We start from the raw sequence: 24,450 nt of genomic DNA, 5'->3' as shown, positions 1-24,450 counted from the left end.
CAACCAATAGCCTCAATGTTTGATTCATTCAACTTGATAAAGTGCCTTAGTGGAAAGTTGGCAAATATAGGATTTTTCATAGTTTCCTAGAGCTCCAAGCTCATTCTTAGAAACTGGAATTCGACCACTCTTGAACATACTGAATTCTGAGCCATATGAGACCACAATGATGATTAACCTACAAGGAAATAGGAGGTAGAACTCCCCAATTGCATGTAAGCTCAAAGAGCTTCATATAGAGCGCATAGGTTAATTATATTATAAAAACAACCCAGAAAATTCATATTACTGCATGATAAATCATTTTATATGTATTAGAATGTCCATGTAAAATTTCATAACAATCGGAAATCGTTTGGTCACTCAACCAAGCAATTTGATCACTAATAGTGAAACCGATAAATTCTAAGTGTAAATTCAAAGTCATTTTGCTAACTCAGTGTAAATGACCTTTTCTCTTGAACTTTACTAAATCAAATATGTTCATAGTGATGAAACTAAGATGCACACGAAATTTCATTTAAATCGGAGTTCATTTGGTTCACCACGTTCACAAAGAACACATATGCACAAAATTAGGTAAAACCTAGTTTTGGCGGAATTTAAGCATATGACCAAATATATATGTGATGCACTTAATTTCTCATGATTATAGTCCTAGAACATATATTAAACCTTCATGTATATGTGATTCAAGTTTCAAGTCATTTGGACCTAAGTTGGTTAAGATATGATAATTGGAAAATTGATGCTCTAACTTAGTCCATGTATGTTTGTTTTCAAAACTTAATTTCCAGCACTATCTAAAAAATATATAGTCATTTAAATTCAATTCATATAAATCAAATATTGCTTTAATGTTTCATTATGATTTATAAATGATTTAATATCATCAAAATTAGACATATAGGACCATAGGTCCAACATGACCGAAGCCTGATTCTCAAAGTAGGGCCCGAGCTCATATTTTTGGGTCGGTCCGGCCCGATGCCGAGCCCTACTCTTATGGACGAGAGCATATGTGCTCTTCATGAATGAGAGCATGTGTGCTCTTCAAGCTAAGAGCATATGTGCTCTCATGGACGAGAGCATGTGTGCTCTCATGAGGTCTTCTATCAACGACACATATGTTAACACGTGTTATGCTCTCATTGGAGGTTATTTTGGGTATCATCACTAATAATAAAGAAGAAGCGCAATGGACAAGAGAACATACGAGTCAAAATCCAGAGAAATAAGTGGTGTGAGGAGCTAGGAGGCATGAGTCTCAATATAAATAGATGTGAATTGTGACCAACTCTCATTTTCTTATTTGAATCAAAATTAGTTGTGTTTTATATTTAATTTTTTTTTCCATATTATTGTATTTAGATGCCAGCTCATTGTATCCTTATTAGAATACAACTTTTAGTTTTTGTCTTTATGGATAAAAGCCCAAGAATAATTTCATGTAATAATTGAAAGACCTGGATATTTTTTAGGGGTTTTTATTCATAAGGACAAAAACTAGAAGTTGTATTCCAACGAGGATAATTATTTTTAAAAAAACTTTAGAAAAAATGATAAAACGTACAAACTTATCAAAATACCCTACATCCTCCTTCTTCCTTCTTTCTTCTTCTTGCTCCTTATTCTTCATTGCGCCACCATATCAGAAGTTCACCGTTCGGCCATCGTTTTCGATGAACGAACTACCAAAATGAAGATCTAGGTCAGCTCGATCAAAGCACTGTTGTCACTGACAGTCGATTATCACTTGAGTCTACAAAAAGCTTCGTGAAATCATGACTACCGTTTAAAAAAGAGCTAGATCCGACCAATAACACCCCCAATCAACTCAACCTTTTAGGTTTTATTGCTTTTTCAAACTCTTTTTTTCTGAAATCAGATCCAAATCTATAGATTATATTTGTTTCAGATCAGTTCTAATATGTTATCAGTTTCAAAACTTCAAACAGATAAAATTTCATTGAAGACAGATAACATTTAACGAGACAGATAACATTTAGCATGATAGATATTAAATTAATCGAAACAGATAAAAAATCACCTGCAGTATGCAAATCTCAAATCAGAGCCAAAAACAACAAAAATCACCGCATAAATTGTAAAAAATAATGATGTGTGACAGATCAAAGGAAAACAAGAAGATCTACAATTCTCGTGGTGAGTATGAGTAGATGTGAGTATGAGTAGATCTAGTTCTAATACAATAAAAATCGAGATGAAAAACCACTAAAAATGCCATAGAACTCTCGAATAAGCCATGAGGGGCTACGAGATGTAGATTGAAATATTTGATTTTGATATTTTAGGAAATATATTATTTGTGAATCAATTAATATTATTTTCTTGGAGTCATGTATCTTTTTTTATTACTTTTAGGTATTTGTTTCCCGTTAAGAATGATTTAGGGTTTGAGTTATGTTTACTATTTAAGTTTGTAACCCTCATGGAGTTAGGGTTTTTTTTTATTGAGTTTTGATATATGAAATAACGGCCGCCTAAGCGCGTGAGCTGATTTACCTATAATTCTTGCTTGTTGCTTAATCTCACGCTGCATCAGTTGGTATCGAAACTTGGCTCGGTTCCTTCAGTATGCCGCCGAGTAGGTGTGCCATCAGGGGCGTCCATGTATATGACGTTTATTATCAAGGTCAGATGGTTCGAATGCAACAACAGTTGGACGCGTTGACGCAGCAGATGGCGGCTATAACGATCCTTCTTGAGCAGCAGAACCGTGGAGGCGATTAAGGAGCAGATCTGCCACCCGCTGTTGACGAACAAGATAAAGAATTATTACAGCCAATTTTTGATATTTATCAAGATGATGAATATATTTTGATCCAAGAAGAGATTCTGAAATTTAAGGAGATGTTCGAAATTCCACCAATCTATGATTTTAATGTGGATCAACCGATCTCTGATTTTTATGCAGGTGAGCCAATTTTTGATGATTATCCATATCAAAAAGATCTTTTGGTGCCTGTTGTATTCGTTGATTTTGTTATTCCAGAATGGTTTAACAAAATAGATATTTTTCCAATCTCATTGATAATTGAAGTTGAGAGTTCAAGGGAGCATTGGTTAGAGACTTGTTCCTTTATTACGATGATGGTGATCAAGAAGTCAAGAGTTTTCCTATTGCAATTCTTAAAAGCTCGAGGTCGACTTTTCTCCAACAAGGGGAGAATGATGTAGATTGAGATTGAGATATTTCAATTAAATATTTTATTTTGGTATTTTAGGAAGTCAATTATTTGTAAATCAATTAGTATTATTTTTCTAGGAGTCTAATATCTTTTTTATTAACAGTACTTTTATATATTTACTTTTAGGTATTTGTTTCCTATTAGAGGTGTCTAGGGTTTGGTTTGGTTTAGTTTACTATTTAGGGCTGTAACCCTCATTGAGGAATTTCAATTTTGAGTTTTTGGCTGAATAAAATTAAGAGACAACTAGTCTTTTCCAATTCTTTGGTATTGGTTAGAATAAACAAAGTTTTGAAGCCTTAAATCTGGTATTCGTGAGTCGCATCAACAGATTTAAGTATACTTGTACCTGGTATTCGTGTGTCGAATCAACAGGTCCAAGTACGTGTTCTTCCCACCACGTCGTGCTGCATCACGAAACTTCTGGTGGAGGTCAAAGATGAATTATGTGTAGGAGGCATGTGTCATGTTTAAGGATGAAGTTGATGGTATTTTAGATAATAAAATCATATATTTAGACTTTTTATCCTTTTTAGAATATTAGTTCAAACTACATGATGGACTTTATGGAATAAGACTTTTAAGAGTGTTTTTATTGAAACAAAACTCTTTAATGAGGCACTAATATTTAATTTTCCCTCGTTTATGATGAAAAATTAAGGGGTTTTTATCCATAAAGACAAAAACTAAAAGTTGTATTTAAACAAGGACAACCTAAAAAAACTTTAGAAAAAAGGACAAAACCTACAAACTTACAAAAATACCCTCCCCCTTCTTCTTTCTTCTTTCTTCTTCTTCCTCCTCCTTCCTTGCTCCACCATATCGGAAGTTGGCTGTCCGTCCATCGTTTTTGACGAGCCAACTATCGAAATGAAACTCTAGGTTAGCCCGATCAAAGTTCAGCCATCACTTGCAGTCGATTATCACTTGAGTCGTCGAAAAAGCTTCATAAAATCACATCCACCGTTTGAAAAATAGTTAGATGCAGCCAATATGACTAACGTCGGCGACTGTCAATGCCCCCAATCAACTCCACAGAACGAGGCGCATCACCTATGAGGTTTTATTGCTTTTTCGAACTTTCTTTTTTTTTCTTGAAATCATATCTGAATCTGCAGAGATAATATCTGTTTCAGATCTGTTCTGATATGTTATCTGTTTCGAAATTTCAAACATATAACATTTCATTAAAGACAAATAACATTTGGCAAGACAGATAACATAATGACAGATATCAAATAAATCGAAATAGATAACATATCACCTGCAATATGCATATCCCAAAAAACCATGCAAATCATCATAGAAAATGCTGAAAATAATGATGTGATGACAAATCAAAGGAAAACAACAAGATCTATAGGTCCTGTGGTGAGTACGAGTAGATCTAGTTCGAATACAACAAAAATCAGGATGAAAAATCACTAAAAAAATGGCATAAAACTCTCGAATAATGCATGAGGGAGGAAGATGAAGCTTCCGGCGGAGCTCAGAGATGAATTATATGCAGGAGGCATGTGCCATGTTTGAGGATGAAGATGAGGGTATTTTAGACAATAAAACCATATATTTTAACTTTTTGTCTTTCTTGGAATATTAGTTCAAACTACATCGACTATGGAATAAAACTTTTAAGAGTGTCATTTTTGGAACAAAACTCTTCTATAAGGGATTAATATTTGATTTTCCCAAAAATTAATAGCTTTAAATGATGTGACAGAGGGTTTAGGACTTGTGTGTTGTTAGGCACATAGAGTTTTTTAATGAGGCACTAATAATTATTTTTTTTTCTTTTCATTCAATTCTAAAAATACATACTTTGCTTTAAAAGAACTTGACTAAAAACACTTTTAGAAAGACACCAATGATGTAAACTAAATCATCTAAATACCTCATAGACTTTCCTCTTGGTGTAAAGGTCAAAAAAAAAAAAAAATTACAGGGTTGGTGTAAACCAACTGGTAAAAACTTTGTTTCTATCTTGCTTCCTGGAGATGGAGTTGGGGAAAAAACGTTCAATCTTAGATTCATCTAGATAGTAGACTCCCGATTGACGTGATGCGATTGAACTGGATCCTAGATAACCGATGTCTGTATCATCTTCTGTGAAGTATATGCAGTTTCCTCTAACACCGTCTAAATCTCTCGCAGAATAACATTGAGAGCCGAATGGAGTCAAAAACACTACCTGGTCGCCTAAGTCATCTACTCTTATATAATGTCCAGTGTCAGAATTCATCTTGAACACTTTGAAACCACTAGTTTTACTACACACGAAATGGGGACTCTCCTCAGTTGGAAAATTAACATTTCTTCATCACCAACAACACCAATCTCATTGCCCTCATCAGCAAATCCAATATCATCGACGATGTCATTGTTTGGGTCCTCCTGATGCCAAGGTATGATGTTTATCTTCACCTCACATCCTCCAAATTGGTATGTATGCTTCTCTAGATCCTCTTCAGTCTTACTCTCACTCAGCCTGAACACACTCAATGTCCCATTCAAAAACAACATTGTCTCCAAATATTCATAACTCTTTTGGGAATCGAAGAAACTCCATTGTTTGTCACCTGGTCTACAAAATCACAATATCGACGGCCATAGCCTAGGTACGTACGTCAAAGCTTTCGATTCCAAATAAAGTATCACGGTGTCTCCAAAATCAGTCTTGTGAAGCTGTGAAGAAGCTCTTTCCAAACTCTGCGGAATATAGTCTGTGCGACGAGTGGGTTTCTGGCTCTACGTAATACATATATATATATATGGATGCTTTTCCTAATCCTCCTAGTACCGTACTTCAAATCCCAATATGATTATAAATCCCAAGTTTAATATGCTTCTGTTTAAATATGCTTGCATGTGGTCCTAATAAAATCTTCAATCATCACGAATTAAGCTCCCTAGAGTGACCAATAAAATAATAGTCCTACTAGAGAGAGTAACATCAATAATAATCCCATCTAAATTAGACAGTAGTAGTTATGAAGATGGAAATGTACCTACACATTTGTTCCATTCGGAGGAGGGCCAAGAATGGAAAGAGTATGCAAGAGTTGTGAGAATAACTTTCATTGACAACGTTGTGACAAAGTTCAACTGGGAGCTTGTGTTTCCAAATGAGGAAGTCATCGGTGACATGGTTCCTGCTCCAGAACTTGGCGTTCCAACACGCCTTCACTCAAACTAGTCTGCTGTTGAAACTTCAAAGCCACCTTTGTGATTTACTTTTGTCTCCAAATTTTATTTTATTTTGTTTACTTTTTTTTCAACAGATTTTCAGAAATAAGAGTCTTTTACACAGTTGTTTTTGTACTAATCTGGATTGATACTTAATCTACATGTTGATTTCAACATGTCACGTAAGCACATTAAAATGCCTAAAAGTTAAAAAACTTGCCCGTCATTAAATTGAAACAAATTTAAAATTTAAGATTACCAAAGTTAAATCGTTTGAACATTTGATAACCCAATTGAAACCTGAAAAATCTTTTGTTAACCCAAGTTTACGCCAACTCGAAGTACATATATGATAAAATATTAGGAGACCCATCAAATTTCAAAACATACATTAGAATTCTATGAACAATGAACCCGCTTACCGGACTTGACACATCAAACCCAAAAATGGTCAAGACTTCAAACTTGACCATGACTGATTTGCACAGTGGTTACCTAGACCACTTGACTTGATACAAGGTCGACATCTCATTCATAAAGAAGACATGGCATATCCATAAATCATGACAAAATAGAAAAATAAATAGAACCATGTATTATCCTTCAATTAAATAACTTTTACAGAACAAAAAAACCACTGCCCTCAAGTGCTTAGTGATTTGTTTTATTTCGACTCTCATTCTAACATACCAAACATTCACAATCATCATTCTCACGTCCATTCCCATTACATGGCTAATTTAACCATTCTTGAAGTAGTAGCTTGAGAGACTTGCCACTAAATAGCAATAGAATGCATGAATAAGTTTAACGACTATTTGCAATGGCGCGAATCTCAATAACAACTTACATTGATATAAGTTATGAATGTGCAACAATGAATAGATCTGGATCTAAAAGAACAATTCAGCACATACAAAATCTGGAACTCCTCGTCAGGCATGGCTTAAATTTTTTGACTATTTGTTATGCTAGAGTTGCCCTCTTGCCTTTCGCATCCCTCGACTGCAGGAGAAGGAAAATAAACAGTTCGTAAGTAGCAACATGCTAAAGAACAGACAAATTTGCTAGCAAAGGAAACATTAAAGAACAAAAGATTCGTGGGGGGTGGGGATATGAAGAGACCTGTGCAGCAACTGATCTCTTTGAATCCAGGAACTGGTTGTAAATGCTATATAATCTCTGCTTCTCTGCTTCTGAAACTGATGGTCTAGCCTTGTAAGCAATAGATTTCAAAAGGGTGTCAGTTATGACTGGCATTTTCCTAGGTTCATTGTTATCTGCACTGTTCAGGAACTCGTGAACTGCTGCAAGCTGTCCATCCGAGAGAAGAGCTTGGAGGTCAGCACCACTAAATCCTTCTGTCATACAAGCTATGGCATCCAAATCGACATCACCGCCCAATTGGAGCTGATAAAAAAAATATATTAACCAAAAATTGGAGCTAGTTGCACTCTCATTTTCTGAGTTTTTGGGAAGGGGGAAGGAGAGATTGTGAGGGAGTAGCACATGAGAAGTCGTAACGTTTATCATCAGTGAATTGAATTGAGCCACACATGCAAGATCCACTTCATGGTGTTTCCATTGAAAAAGTGGCCACAGCTCAACAATATTTCAACAAACGGGAGAACTAATCAGAAGTAGTTCATTTGTGAAAGCGCTAAATAGTGTTCCACAGTACACTAAATCAATAAAAAGATACAAAGTATGCACAAACTTGGAATTCGGAAAATAAATGTAAATATAAGCAACGTGTAATGCCAAGATATTATCCAAATCAATTAACTACAGTTGTCTTTTTACTTAAATCTATCCGTGATTTATTGGTGTTTCATGCATTAGCAAATTGTTATGCGACTGTCAAGCACATACACAGGAATGATACGGAATACATGAATAAACATATCCACTGAGTAGCTAACCTTTCTAGAGAGAACTGTCAGGATGTCCAACCTCTCACGTGGAGATGGGAAATCACAGAAAAGAAGGCGATCAAGCCTACCAGGTCTCAGCAGAGCAGCATCAAGTAAATCAGGTCTACTGCTTATCAAAATACCAAGTCCAACTCAAATCAAAAAAATGCAATATAATGTACCATGTGATATAGAAAACATATTACCAAATTAGGACAACATAAATTATAGAAGAATTTTATGACGTCATATGCTTTTCGAATATTAGAGATCTGGCTTCCCATGAGTACAAGCCATTATGAGAAGACACGTCAAAACAATTTAGAAGAACTCATTAAACATTCTTCACCATGCCCTACTTGGTTATTGATTCTTATCCATTTAACTGAAAACCACTTGGCAAGACTACAGAGCATTGACTAATAGTTTCATTGATTTGATGGGGTATCCATCCTCAAAATTCCTGCATGAACCGGTATTCTACTCTTATACACAGTAACTCAATTATTTCTAGTAGATTATCACTGTACATCTTTTTGGTTGTCCAAATGTCAAATAATAAATATCATTACCGAGGTATATCATGAAACAAAGAGACTACAACCTTACCTGCATGCATGTAATGTGCTAAGGCACTCTTCATTTTCTGTAAAATACTACATAGTTACTACTTCATCACCTTGACTAACACGATTAATACTAAAAAAATACAATTTCAAATGTAGACAAAGTTGTTTATCTCTTCATGATATTAAAAAATACTTATAATATGAAAATATTTCTTTAAATAATAGCATACTGCTTCAAAAACTAACCTTGTTGCAGCAAACACAAATACACCAGTCAAAACTTCAACTCCATCAAGTTCAGTTAGGAACTAAAAGGAAAAGAAGAAGAAAGGTTATCCAACCTTGAAACTAATGATAATTAAGGCAACAGTACGACATAAAGCAAACGATGCTTACTTGATTAACAACCCGATCAGTTACCCCAGTATTGTCATGCCCTCGCTTTGGGGCTATAGAATCAAATTCATCAAAGAATAGAAGGCATGGTGCTGCATTAGCCGCTTTTGAGAATATATCTCGTACCTACAAGAATTAAAAAAAAATGCATCTAAGTGTAAAGCGCCACTCTGTGTATCCACTTATAAATAAATCTATCGAGAGCTTAACTGGAACAATGATTCAGATATAGCAGCCGATGATTTGCTTCTTTTTTTTTGGGATACACACACGCGCATGCACACACATATATAGATATGCATTTGGCTCCAGCAATGTACAACCTTTGATGAACTTAGTACCTATGAGATTTTCATAGATTACTCCCACGGAGTTGAAGACGTCCAATTCCAATCGATAGCATTTTGAATGAAATTAATAGACCAGGACAATTATTCATTTCTTGCTTTCTCAAAATGATAGGAAACCTACTTTTTTTTTCTTATTTATTTATGTTTCAGCAGGACGCCAGGACCTACTTCAAAATGAATGTGGTTGACTTAGTTTGGCTTTTCTCAATTTAAGGGTAAGTCAAATTGTACAATAAGGATGAGTCAAACTTATTCTAGGATTTATTTCCAGAATCAACCTAGGTGAAATTTGGTTCCAAAACCTCTCAAACAATTGTCAGAAGGCCAGATACCCCTCCAAAAAAAACTGTCAGAAGTAAGTATTTGCATTTTTATTCCTCAAAATGCCATGGTAGCATTAAGTGATCCCTGAGGCACATTGATGAATACAAATTCTAAGCTAAAAAGAAGTTTTATCACAAACTCTCAACCCGGTAAAACAAGAAGACAATTAAATTTCAGTACTTTTTGAAGCATCATAACTAAGAAAAATAACACAAATCAAACACCACACAACTCACTAGTCTATCACTGAGATATTCAAGAAACATCATCTCTAAAGAGTGCAATGTGGAAGGAAGTAAAAGTTAATAGCTACTTACAGCTTGTTCAGAAGCACCAATGTATTTGTTCAACAGCTCTGGGCCTTTCACTGATATAAATCGCAGTGAACAAGCGGCAGCAGCAGCACCAACAATGTGAGTCTTGCCACAACCAGGAGGACCATATAAAAGAACATTTGACCGCAATCTTAGAGGAGCTTGAGCAAAGATATTAGGAAACTTTGATGGCAATTCAATCATCTGACAACGATATGTGAGTTACAACAGGAAAAATCTTCAGACCAAGTACAAGGAAAAATTATCATGTTACATAATGATAGACAGGATAAGTAGGAAGAAGGGGGGCAGGGGAGGGAAGAAACTGGCTAGAATCATATTTATAGTCCAGATACAAACCATCATTAAACTAATTAAGTCGCAGCATGGATCAGGAAAATAATGATAGACAGCATAAGTAGGAAGAAGGGGGGCAGGCAAGGTAGTGAAAACGTAAGATCGGATCGGAATCGGAGAAGGGGTGTAAAATCGGAATCGTAAAATCGTAAGATTTTACATACAATGTAAAAATAAGCATATTTTGCAATCCTAAGACATGTAACAAGAATAACATAATGCAATAATAATTAGATAATGCCATACATGTTCAAAGTTCTAACAATCAAACATACTAAAAATTAAACACATGCTACATAAATTCAATCTCATGTTCCAACAACAAACATACAAACTAATAAATTAACACAAATCATCAAGATCATCATCTTCACCACTCCCACCACCATCACTCCCATTATATTCATCTCCCTCTCCCTCCTCCATATTCACATTTTCTTCTATATCTTCATCCTCAATTGGGTTGCTATCAAGTTCAATTGTCATATCATGAATCCCATCATTTCCAACCGGTTCAACAATTTGAGCATTGACATCCTCATTAGGAGAAGGAACATCCACACCTCCCTCCGTGATCCATTCATTATCTGAACCAATATCTTCAAAGGTTGGCAACTCCATACTTCTAAATTTCTTATTCTTCAATTTGGAATTGTACATCACAAACACCAAGTCATTCATCTTCTTTTGGTGAAGACGATTCCTTTTCTTGGTATGAACCTAAAACCACACAATGAGTTAATTGAGAAGTATTGAAGTTCCTAACATTTAACAAACAAACTTAAAAAATAAACTCGAATCTTACCATCTCAAATGCACTCCAGTTACGCTCGCATCCAGAAGAGCTACAAGTTAAACTAAGCACTCGAATAGCAAATCTTTGAAGTTCGGGAACATCATCTCCATAAGTGTTCCACCAATCAGCAGGATGCTTTTTCTCTAATAAATCCCTAGCATCAATCCTAGAAAACATACATTGACCATGATGGAATATATCAAGCTGTGAGATTATTGTATTTCTTTCATTTCGTTCCTTCACCAACGTATCCAAGCTATCAAACAACCCATTTTTAACCTCCTTATCATTAGGATTGAAGCTTGGACGATAATGAATTCGGGGGTTTAGATAGTGGGCTGCAGCATGTAATGGCCTATGAAGTTGCTTAGTCCACCTCTCATCAATAATCTTCCAAATAGGCGTATAACTACAACCAAAAAATAAAATAATTAGTATTTGAAAAATTACAATGCATATGGTATGGAAAAATTACTAAATTTACTAACTTTCTTGCCACATTATTGAAATTAGCTTGAAAATCAAAGAACTGCATACCAGAATGGTCGAGGTGTAGAATAGTCACAGAGTCAAGAGAAACTTCAGTATCAGATCACTATTGCATCATCTCCAGGACCACTTGTCGGCGTCTTCTCAGTTCTCAGTCGATGAAGTATTCTAGGTTAGAAATTTCACGAACTGTAATAAGGAGTTGGCTTGGCTGTATAAGAACTTGGGCTAAGGTTGAATTGGGCCATAATAACATAAGAACTTGGGCTAAGGTTGAATTGGGCCAGAATAATATAAGAACTCAGAATAATAAAAATTGGCCCAAAAAATAAGGCCCAGTCTAACACATAGGCTTATAAGGACAGTTCTCAAGATCGTTAAAATCGTGTATAAAATCGCGATTTTAACGATTTTAACGAGTTTAAGCGCGATCTGCGTCGATCTTGATGTGGCAACGAGTTTACCACTATTCTACTCGAAATCTTAGGTAAGATCGTAAGATCGAGCGATTTTACGAGCATAAGCGCGATTTTGACTACCTTGGGGGCAGGGGAGGGAAGAAACCGGCTAGAATCATATTTATAGTCCAGATACAAACCATCATTAAACTAATTAAGTCGCAACATGGATCAGGAAAATAAATGAATAGCAGCTCATAAATAGTAAAGTCACATTCAATTAAGATCTAAAGATATGAAAGATATGCCACAATTTCCAGTTTCTTTTCCCTTAAAACATAAAGGATGACTGTAGAAAGATTAAAAAATGGAATACCAGTCTTATATTGTGAACTGGATATAAATTTACAATTAGCACAAACTAGATTCAAATACTAATTCAAACATATTGTTGCTGACCTAGGAGGACGAGAAAACAAAACACACCTCCTTAATTGCATTCCGAATGTCATTCAGGCCACTAACATCATCCCATCCAGACCGACCTCCTTCAGAAGCAGTTTTGGTAATGTCACGCATGGCAACTGGAAGGAACTCATGCATTGCCCGAATAAAATCATCCCTTACTAATGTGGGCCTCTCATGCTTTTCAAAACCATGATGGGAAGGTAAAAATCTACCAATGGCAGAATGAACAGCTCTATCAACCAGTATTTCCTGAAATATGAATTTTCTTCCGTATTTAAAACTCAAGTTCCTATTTATAACTGGTAAGAAGAGCAATATTGGTATGATATCTCTTTTTTCAGGGAAATATTCACTAACAGATTCAAAGTTTTGAGACAAACAAATTCACTGGAATTAAAAACTACAACCAAACATGGCCATCATACTACAAAAAAAGATGATCATACAAACAAGAGATGCAAGAATGAAACTTTATTCCAATACAAGAAAAGAAATGCAAGAATGAAACTTTATTACAATTCTAAGTTGTTATGAATCTAATATAAATAGACCTATATTATGATAAGGTGGAGGGGATGATGATGAGTATAAAACCACAACTCAAAAAGGAAAAAAAAGAGAGCATATCCAAAGTCTTACTAACACACCAAAGCCAGCAGATACTTAGTAATGCTTAGAATATAAGCTTTGGCAATGATAATTTTATCCACAGTTCCACACTACTTACACAAAATCTGATTACAGCATAGAATTCGATCAAGTAATCAAGGTGGTAAGCTTTCTAATCAAACAGCCATATTAAAACGGCATTGACACCGTGCTGAAACGAATCTTCTAGTATCTGGCTGACATATATATCATCCCCGGAAGTTTTGGGTTGGGTATCCTAACTGAGAAAATAATTTGTTATCCTGCCCTCCTATCAACTCATTAACCAGCTCCCTACTTCAGAAGATTTTAGCAATTGTTTCATAAAAATGACCTCAATGAAAAATAAAAATATGAGTTTCATTGCTCATCCTATTGGACTTAGCTTCTTCCCATGTTCTCCACATGGTTCACAATATTGCTCAGCAGTCAGCGGTGTCAGCACGCAATATCGTCCTACCGCGTCATCAGATTTTGCACTTAATCCAAGATTGAAAATTGTAAGAAAAGAATGTGCGAGTTCATAAACAAAAAATGATGGTCCAAGTGCCCCAGTATCATCCTTATCCCATTTGATGGAGTGCAGAGTTTAAGGAGTCATGCCAAAGGAGGATCGAAACAATCGGAAATATAAGATGGACATCAACGTTTACATTGAAGAGGAAGTTTTACAAATTAAACTACATAAACTTTATTTGGAAAAATATTAATACTTCAAACAAGTACCAGATCATATGCATCATATCCATCACATTCGGAAGTTACATCCCGCAGGATGCCATCTGAACATTGTAACGAACGCCTTTGCACTTCGTGCTTTAATATAGCTGTACGTTCTGAGGCAGCAGGAGCAGGCAGTTGTACATGGAAGTCAAACCTTCCTGATGATAACCAAATACACAAATCCAGTATCAGACTAAAGGAGAGAATACAAATCCAGTAGCAAATCATTTCAGGTAAGAGTGATAGTACAAGAGGCGATTCAATTATATCCAAAAAGAGTACAAACCTGACGAGCTTAGTGACTGTGGAATCTTCTCGAGGGACTGCACAGAAGCTATGAAGGCAATGGGACCGATTCCACATAAAATTTTTCTCTTTTCCTGTACAGTGAACCAATAAACCTACTAACCAGCTAAAAGATGGCAGTACAAAATTGTATCTGTAATCTCCCAATAAAGTTACCTATAAAAACAGGACATGAATACCTCATGAAAATAAATTTCCCTTTAAGAAAACTAGGAAACAGATTGTTTTTTAAATGGGGAAAACGTCACAAAAGCAAGGATGTGAAGAGGGAGGAAATACTGTTAAAATGCACACAACTGATCACAGATTAAACTGTACTCTCGATAGCGAACATACAAGCAAGACCAACAGAAGACAAAAGCTTCATGCTACCATTTTAACTTGCAAGGAATATATAAGCATCTGCATGAGGTAGTTATTACCGCATATTCATCCATAATGTCTGTGAGAAATTCTGTTAGCACAGTGACCGAGGTAGAAGGCTGAGGTCCTTCTGCATCAGAGGATGAAAGAATGGTATCAAGGTTATCAAAGATGACAAGAGCAGGCGCATGATCCAAAGCTTCAGATATGTGACTAGAAAGTGTTTGACGCACAGTAGAGGCTTTTTCTGAAGCCAGTTGAGAACAACCAAGAAAAACTCTGCAGATACAGAACCACATTACAATTCATACAAATTTCATGTATAATTCCTTGTAGTTACAAACTAATTCAGGAGAAGTAACAACAGACCAACTTAGAAATGGTCAGCCTGTCATCTAAAATGTTCTAGAGGAGGAAAGAAATTGAAAATGAATAAACCATACATGTGTGCTAAGACGTCATCATGTTCTTCAAGGGATTACAAAGTAACTCAGGAGAAGTAACAACAGACCAACTTAGAAATGGCCAGCCTGTCATCTAAAATGCTCTAGAGGAAAGAAATTGAAATGAATAAACCATACGTGTGCACTAAGACGTCATGATGTCTTCAAGGGATTTTGCTACTGCTTTTGCTAATACAGTCTTTCCAGAACCCTGACACAGAAATGTACCATTTTTCGCAGTCAAACAAATATTCTGAATTATACATTATATGTGTTGATAGTAACAAAGAAATGCTAACTGCCATAACCAATCATGTCTACGGGGGGAAGTTACAATGTTATATTTAATCTCAAGATTAAGCTAATCTCTGGCTGTTACATGCAAAGATGAAAAAAAATTTGCATGGAAATCAATAAATTTGGTAACTGATGTGGAGTGGATATGAAAATTCAATATGTATGTCATCCTGCTAGCTTAATTGTGCATTTGAGCAAAACAGAATAACACATAAACAAAAAGGTTTTTGTAGAAAAATACGGACATTCCTTGAGTTGGATGGTGCATACTTTCCACACAGAGGAATGCCAATGCATAATGATTTCTATGATATGTTATACTGATCAAACTAACACCAATATCAGGTTGTTAAAAACGTTCTGAAGGTGGAATATTGAAGACATGTTCCCCATGTCCAAAGCTTTACTAGTAGATGTAAGTGACATCTGAAAAAGAACACTTGTATTGCAGTTCCACACATACATACACAGATTTTCTACAAAAATTTACAAGTGCTGAACTACTGAACAAGAAAAATTATAACACTTTCATAAATATGGATTTTGAGCAATAAACAAAAGCTATTGGCTATTGCATGAAGCAATAATATAAAATTACACTGTCAAAACGATGACCACAAAAATAAAGAAAGAGCGTGAATATGCATTCCAGTATGAATCTTTATGTACTGCTGAGATGAAATCTCCGAAATTATAGAGAAAAACTCGCAGGAGGTCCATATATCAAAACATGTCCAGGGAGTGGAAGGTTGTAAGTACTGAACCACATCCCAGATGAAGGAGATAACAGGACCATTATTCCTGCATAGAGGAAAAATAGTATGTCAAGGAACTTAAGGCAGAGTCAGTAAAAAGAGTAAAATTGTTTAGATCATTATAAAGAGATGCATGGATTTTCACTTTTTTGTATGTGTATGTGTATGCATCTGCATAGCTATAGCAAGGCAAAATAGTTTAACAATTCAAGACAATGCAATAAATGTTTAAAGTGACAAAGCTGTGTCCGACACGTAGCATCAAGTTGCAAAATGTTTTACAGAAGAAGTACCTACTATTAATCACATCAGAGGTAGAAGTCCCCATCCAGTTCAAGGAGGATATATTTGAACTGCTTTTGGCAGGTTTTCTATCTTTGACAGTATAGAGGGAGATAGGCTCACCAAATTTCAATTTTTCAGCCAACAAATCTAGACCTTGTAACTTATCACTGTTTCTTTCGAACGTAAACTTGTAACCAACAACTTTTCCACCAGGCTGTAAATCCTCAGAAATAGTCATAACATACAAAAGTTCAACCGGCTCTTCACTGGTCTTGTTTCTGTTTATCAAACTGTTAGAATCAGATGACACTTCTACCTTCGCAGAACTGACAAGGTCCCATCCCCTCACTTCAAATTGAATCAAAGTTTCATTTCCCACAATTAATGAATCAGAAATTCCTGGATATGAGCTAATAGCATCAAGTTGTGCAAGAAACCAAGCATGTAGAAGACACTGTAAGCCTTTTCTGTTCTCCCGCTGGAATTCTGTCTCGTCATTCTTTTCACAAGTAGAATCATAACCAAGAGCAGCCAAGACCTTGTCATGGACAGACCAATTTACGATATCCATCCTATGTTGTTGAAGAATGCTTCCGGACTTTCGGCTTTTAAGGTTTTCAAGAACTTCTAAACCACTCTTTTCAAGAGCCTTACCATCCCCTAATCATGTTCTCAACTTAAAAGTTAAAACCCATCTTTATAAATGGACTAGCATGACAAAATCTATGAACTACAACCAATCATATGAATGTAATAACTTCTCCATAAATGGTCATATGAAAGCAATTTAAATCATCTAGATTCACATAACCACAAAGATAAAGGGTTGAGAAAGGAATTCAGAGCAAGAATAATTCGTTAGATGCCTAAAAGAATTAACATACATGAGTGGAGGCCTGCTCTCAAGTAAAGACGAAGAGGTTGAGCTATCATTACATGTCCTTTAGCCACTGAATCTGAAACTAATATCCGAACAATTACTTGACGAGATTCCTTCTTGCCAGTTAAGGGTTCATTGTCAGCTTCCTTTGGAGTTGAATTGTTTTTTGTTCTCGAGACATCGTCGTAGTTAGTCTTTATGCTCTCTTTTGAAGATAATCTTGGCACCATAGAAACCAACTGAAGAGCATCCAAAGAATATTTTTTAGCTGTTTCTGGATGAACATATGCAACAGTCGTGAGCACAACACCCAGTTCAACACCTTTGACATCACTTTTTTGAATGAATCTTCTGTCTGAATCTTAAATACGCAATAGTGCCTTTGAGGTTTGATGTTTTTCATTAGAATATTGAACTAAAGAATCTTCACATTTGTTCACCTTTTCCATCCGTCTCTTTGGGGCAACTGCAAATTCACTTCCTGGTCCAAGTTGCACTGAGAACCAAAATAACAAATCAGTTGCACTAAGAAATAAAAGCGTCATCTTTTGTGAATTACAACCCATATGCACAAAAATATTCATTTAAGTTTTGCAAAGTAGAAGTACCAACACATGTCAATATAGAAAAAGAGAAGCGATTCTATATGATGCAAGTTCTGCAAATGCTAAGCTTGAAGAAAAATAGCATATTGTTGCATTAAATATAATTAAAAGCAACAAAAAGGGAGTCAAACAACTCATTCACCGGTGCATCAACCACAGAAATATTTTCCATCATAATTAGCATTCTAATGGTACATCATCATCATCAAAGCCTTAATTCCAAGTTTCCAACTATTTGGGGTCAGTTAAATTAATCCATAATAAAAGTTGTTCAAAATCCGTCACTTGGATTCTCTTACTCCATTCAGCCTAGTTTAAACCAAACTATTCAGCATTCCGATTTCATTAACATCCTTCTTTTTAGTTACATCCGTGTCTTTTTCAGCATTCTTCTTCTCTTCCTCTCATCTCCTACACGAATGTTGTTCATTTTCATAGCAGTGTGCTCACACCCAAACCATCACTACCTTAGACGGATAACCACTCACAGTCTCCTTTGGGAGTGATGACTACAATTGATGTCACGCCCCGTCCCAGGAACGCGACTTATTGGCAACACGTGTGTGCACCCACGTGCCGCCACTCAAAAACCAAGACTCAATACATTTAACTCACCATTATACCAACACAATTTTAAAACAAAAATTCGGCAGCACCTCCCCGTATATCGGAGAATGCCTCCTGCATAAAACATAACAATTTAAAACACACAATTCCCATAACACCAAACTAAATATCCAGGGCCTCCGGCCATATCATATCAAACATAATTCATCATACACACATACATACCCAGGCATCAAGCCTAACCATCCAAAATCATCATTCATCCCACACATTTCGTATATATCCCAATATACCATTAAGCCTAAGACTAATCAAAGACCACACAAAATAAACAACAAATCACCACAAGTCCAGGCCATCCGCGTCACGCTCCTCCCTGCTGATCCGTAGTCGGAGCACTAGCGCTAGTACCTATATCACCTGAGGAGGGGGAAAAAATGAAACGGTGAGCAGGAGGCTCAGTAGGGATACCGAATAGGAGTATAAATAAAAAAACACGGTCCGGAATATTATAAGGAAATAACGCAATGCAACAATATGCCATGTTGTCAAACAAATGCAATTCCGTACATCCAACCGAGCCATGTTGCTAGAGCCAATTAACCGGAACCACTAGCACATGCTCGCACCAATATTCCATATCATGCCACTAGAGCCAATTACCGGAACCACTAGTGCACGTTGACGTACATACCAAAATCCAACCCACCACTTTCACCATGCGCAAATGCAGCATCACACATGAATGTCATGCAACTAAATTCATTGCGCGCAATGTCATTCAACCATGTAATCAAGAATATCGACTACTCGATAGATGACCGAGTGTCCACGGGTAATGCATTCAATATTAAACATATAAATTTGAGTTCACAATCGCACCCAATCCAAGGCTTGTTTCCCCTTGACCAAAAAGGCGGAAACTAACAAATTTAATACATAATTCGGGTAGCCAATAGTGTTTGAGATTAAGGGTTAAGAAAATCCCTACCTCGCTTGAGCAAAAGCTTCACCACAACTCTAGCAACGACTTCTCCAAGTTCAAATAACCTAATTCATAACATTTACAATCACTTTCCTTCCAACAATATCAATTTCAACACATACATTCACAATAAAACACTTACCTTAGTCAATTCTTCAAACCCTTGCTCAATCCCTTCTCCTCCAACACCAAATCTCAAACTAAGCTCAAATCTAACAACAATATGTATAAACTTTAGTTAATCATCAAGCTTTTACACCCAAAACTTCTAATTTCACAAAATCCCACAAAACCCATAAACCCTAGCTTGAAATCCATGGAAATCTTACCTCAATCTTGAAGAAATATTGAAAACCAAGCTTTAGAAAGTCCAAAATCTTCAAGTCAAGCTTCTTTCTCCTTGATTCACACCAAAATCCTTCTTCTCTCTAGTTCTCTCTCTCTCTCGGCGTTCTCTGTCAAAACCAGTGAAAGAATTAAACCTAGAACTGTCCCAATGTGTTTTAAACTGAAATTTATCGTCGAGTGTCCGGACGGCTCATAAAGTGTCCGGACACTTTGTGAAGAAAATGAGACAGATTGCATATCTGTTCAAAAACTGCTCGAGGTGTCCGGACACTTGTTTGGGTGTCCGGACACTTCACTTTTTTCTTTTTTTCTTTTTTTTTTTTTTTTTTTTTTTTTTTTGGTTTTCACAATTGATCTTCAATTTTATAAGGCTAGCTTCTCATTTTAAGAGTAACAACATTTCTAATCATAAATAATTGAAATTGCAACAATCATATGCCTTCAACACAGACAAAAACAGAACTCGTGGTTATAAGAGATGATAATAATGATAATACATATGCATGACCGTTATGCCTCATTAGTGAAAAAAAAAACTCTGAATTGACAATGTTGGTTAATTCTGGATGGAAAATAGTAAAAGCTATCCAACGAAGTACCATGAGGATTATACAAGCTCAGCTGAACTAGTAGCAAATAATAATAGCATAAATAAGAAGTAACTGACAAAATCTTACCCACCACGTTCTTGGGAAAAGTCGAAACCACAAGGAATGTAGCGATAGTCCTGCCATGCAACCACAATGGAAATCTCATTCCTTCATGCACAACGCAAACCTATGTCATTAAAAGATGGTTCAAGTTATAAACAAAAATTGAAAGTCACGCATCGATTCTTGCACATGAACAGGAAAGCTCCTTTGGAGTTTACTAGAAAGCACAGCACAAAATATGGAAAAGGGATACATACATAAATACGTACACGGTGCACATCACGTCAATGGCATTTCAAATCACAATGAGGACCATCAAAGTGTATAATAAACCTATGCACTTAATACATTTCAATATTGTACTGATGAACACGAAATTAAGAATTTGAGTATCAAGTTGATATTCCGGTTTAAATGACATGTTTTTAAAATCAAACCCCTCCCCCTTTTTTCTCTCCCTAAGTCTCTTCTTCCCCTAAAAGATAAACAACTCTCGTGCACAAGACTCCCGCAATGGGCAGGATTGAGGACAGGCAGGATGTATGCAGATCTTACCCCACATGATATGTAGAGGGGTTATTTCCAGAAATTGAACTTGTAACCTCTAGATTGCAACATACAACTCTGCCACTAGGTCAAGGCCACATGTTCGCCTGTATGTCTCTTCTTCCCCTTTTCTTTAATATTCTCTTAAACAGCCGAACCTGGTCGTGTCCTTTCTGAACCTGGTCGTGTCCTTTCTTAAGTCCCTAAACCTTTATATAACCATTTGTTAACTCTAAATCAATGCTCTCTAGCTAACCTCTTTTTGAGAACCTTTTACGGTTTTACCACAAAATTTCTTCTTGCCTTTTCCCATCATAACTCATGTTAAACTGAGAATTAGCAGCTACCACTGTTAAATAGCTATAAGTAATGGTACAGTAAATTGAGATAACAGGATTCCAATTGTGGTTGTTGTATGTCCTTGTCATGGTAGCATAGATGTGAAGATACCTAAGGAACCGCCAAGTCCCCATCCTTTCACTATTAATTATAGAAACTCATGCCAAAAGAGGTCAGCAAACTTTAGACCCCCCTCCTCCATAGTTCCTCCCAGTTCATAAAGAAGGGTTATCTGCAACGTAGAGGGTTCAAAAAATGAGGAGTGGCGCATTACATACTCCCAGACACAGATAGCATCCTCTTTACAGACTTCTTCAGGAATTTATCAAAGAATATAGAGCATATTGTACTCGTCACACTTCCATCTAAAATAAGTACATAATTCATTACACTAATGATATCCAGTCACAGGGATCTAAGAAATAAAATAAGGGAAAAAAAAACACGCTCAATATTAGTTGAGTACCTGGTTCAATATAGCTGCCTCAGCATGCTCTGCATTTAGCTCCAAAACTTCCCAATCATCTTCACTATGGGGTTCTATGGTGACTAGAGTCGCTTTCGGAACATTAGAAATAGCTCGCACTTGAACAGTCCTATGATCTGGCAAGGAAATGCATTCTGCAAACTGTTGAGCAACCTGCATAGCCAGTCAGCAAACAAGCAGGTTTAGGAAATTAAGATAAAAGTTATTTGATGATCTCACACAATGCGTCAGACAAATCCATCAAGACAAAACATTCATGTTTCAGGATAGTCCTAATGCATATGTTATTTTGATTTAATTCAAAGGTCGGGGTGATTGACGATAAGGCAAGGGTGGGGAAAAGAGTCAGGATGCTTAGCCTGCATGCACCAATGCTCAAAATGCTTCTTTCATGGTAAGCATACAGTCATTTGATATCAAAATATAAATGCCAATCGTCATGGGTTATTTTCTTTCAAACATTTTGTAAAACATAATAGCTTATTCCCCCATTAGTCTGTAAAACAGGAAAATTGCCATTCTAGGTCTTTTGGAAGAACCAAGATATTGACATAATATCGATTACTTCCCCAGCATTTATCAGAGCGCAGGGCTAATCAATTTTAAGAAGTTGCTTATCACAAAACTATTGAACTGTAATATTCCTACTCCAATCAAAAGGGTTATGAGACACCTATAACTACGTAACTCTAAACCCAAAAGTCACCTATCTGATTCCTACTAAACAGCCATTCATCTTGATTTCAATACCAATTTTGATTCTGAGGCTACGACATAAACGCCAGAACAAGAAATCTATAGCGGAGGGAAGTATGATTTCTTTAAGTAGAATTGAGCAATGAATTTGAGTACCTCAATTACAGACGAAGAGGAGATCGCACCAGACCAAGCCATGACCCACTTGCCATCATTAGATAGACTACGGAGCTCAAGACATAGTACCTGAGGAAGCGACCCAGAGCACGTGGACTCTAGGGTTTGGATGAGTTGAAGAGGGAGAGATGCATAGCAGTTCTCTATGCCCCCAACATGGCTCACCTCGAACTCCATAGCCAGAGAGACTGACTGAACGAGACGGGTAAAAGCTTGCGCGTTCCCTAGTGAAAGAAGAGACGGGTCGGTGGTAGATTAAATATTGGGCGACTGTAAGAGTGACGGAATACGGAAAGAGGATAAGCCCCAATTGACTCTGTAATTGCCTCTCCCGAGGCCGAGTTTCTAGATCGCCTGCGTAAGCAAGTTATCGGCTTTTGTTTCGCGTCGTTCTCTTCTTTCTTGTATCCACGACCACGAGACTGACTCATAGGCCAAGAAAATGAGTTCGTAAAACGGTGAGAGTCTGTTTGGAAATACTTTTGTAAATTCGTTTTTAAAATCGATTTTGAGTTTAGTTTTTTCTATGAGTTTTAAAAAATAGAAAACTCTAAAAAATTCATTTGGTTTTTGTTTTTCAAAAATTGTTTTTGGAAATAGAAAACACAAAAATTCATTTGGAAGATGTATTAAAACAGAAAATTAAAGCAGAAAATTTGTTTGGATAGATTGTTAAACAGGGAATACTAAAATATACTATACTCATTTTTTTAAAAAAAAACCACCTATAGATTACATTGTTTTATTCATCATTTGATGTATTACAATGATCGATCCATATCATATTAGATATGTATTCATGATATTGGGACATGATAGCAGCTCCTTGATCATTCGCAATATTGTTGCTCGAGCTTGCAGCGCTAGAGCTTGCCCCTGTTGAAGTTGACGGTTGCATATATGAAGAATCCATATTTTCCCATGTGTTAAACAAATGATCTTGTTGTGTCCGTTGATGGAGGAAATTATGAATTGCACAGCAAACAATTACTATAAGTCCTTGTCGAGTTGGTGGGTAGGGGGGCATCAATTTCAATATTGGGAAGCGTGCCTTTAAAACTCCAAAGCATCTTTCAATCACCATCCTCATTGACGAGTGCCAATAGTTGAACAACTCTTTGCGTGTACGTGGTCCTCTACCTCGACCATGGTACTCACTTATATGATCTCGACCCCCTCTAAAAGGCGATAAATATCCGGCAATGCAAGGGTATCCGGAACCAACAAGATAATATTGGTCTGCATGTCATTTTTTGCATCATTAGACATCTAAAAATATAATTAAATAAATGTAACGGAAATTTGGTTAGAATTTATGTTTGTACTTCCAACAGGATGTGGGAAATGATTCTCCGGTCTTGATATTGCATCTAGAAATACCCTTGAGTCATTTGCAGTGCCTTCCCAACCCGTATAAACGAATGTGAACATCATATTAAAATCACAGGCACACATGACATTCGATGTTTCAATTGATTTCCTTCCTCTACAAGCAGTTAATTTTTCAGCGGGAGCCCATGCACTTCTATGTGTACTATCAATGGCTCCAACGCAACTCTGTAAACAAGAGTTTTAAAT

The 24,450-nt window shown here is 36.3% G+C and overlaps 1 protein-coding gene, 1 long non-coding RNA gene and 1 pseudogene across 2 annotated transcripts; all 3 read right to left on the bottom strand.

The window, feature by feature from the left end:
* Positions 1 to 7,197: 7,197 nt before the first annotated feature.
* LOC120016676 lies at positions 7,198 to 23,329 on the bottom strand (annotated as a pseudogene).
* LOC120016675 lies at positions 10,819 to 12,442 on the bottom strand. The gene is made up of 3 exons (XM_038869575.1): positions 11,952 to 12,442; positions 11,424 to 11,823; positions 10,819 to 11,338 (listed from the first exon to the last, which is right to left on the bottom strand). The coding sequence occupies exons 2-3, from the start codon at positions 11,589 to 11,591 to the stop codon at positions 10,961 to 10,963; spliced, it is 546 nt and encodes a 181-aa protein (XP_038725503.1). The 5' UTR covers positions 11,592 to 11,823; positions 11,952 to 12,442; the 3' UTR covers positions 10,819 to 10,960.
* LOC120016677 lies at positions 18,711 to 19,985 on the bottom strand. Its single transcript, XR_005472019.1, has 4 exons — positions 19,956 to 19,985; positions 19,769 to 19,838; positions 19,633 to 19,691; positions 18,711 to 19,061 (listed from the first exon to the last, which is right to left on the bottom strand). It is a non-coding gene; the product is annotated as an uncharacterized LOC120016677 (long non-coding RNA).
* Positions 23,330 to 24,450: the final 1,121 nt, after the last annotated feature.

Source organism: Tripterygium wilfordii, chromosome 15 (genome assembly GCF_013401445.1).
Source record: "Tripterygium wilfordii isolate XIE 37 chromosome 15, ASM1340144v1, whole genome shotgun sequence".
Classification (NCBI taxonomy): Eukaryota; Viridiplantae; Streptophyta; class Magnoliopsida; order Celastrales; family Celastraceae; genus Tripterygium; species Tripterygium wilfordii.
This window is presented reverse-complemented; position numbering and strand designations above follow the sequence as displayed.

Bases quoted from the DNA above. Each gene is read 5' to 3' on its own strand.
- LOC120016675 (XM_038869575.1), bottom strand. From the start codon at position 11,591: ATGTTTTCTAGGATTGATGCTAGGGATTTATTAGAGAAAAAGCATCCT. The intron at 11,339-11,423 runs GTAAGATTCGAG...GTGTGGTTTTAG, and splicing joins ACTGGAGTGCATTTGAGATG to GTTCATACCAAGAAAAGGAA.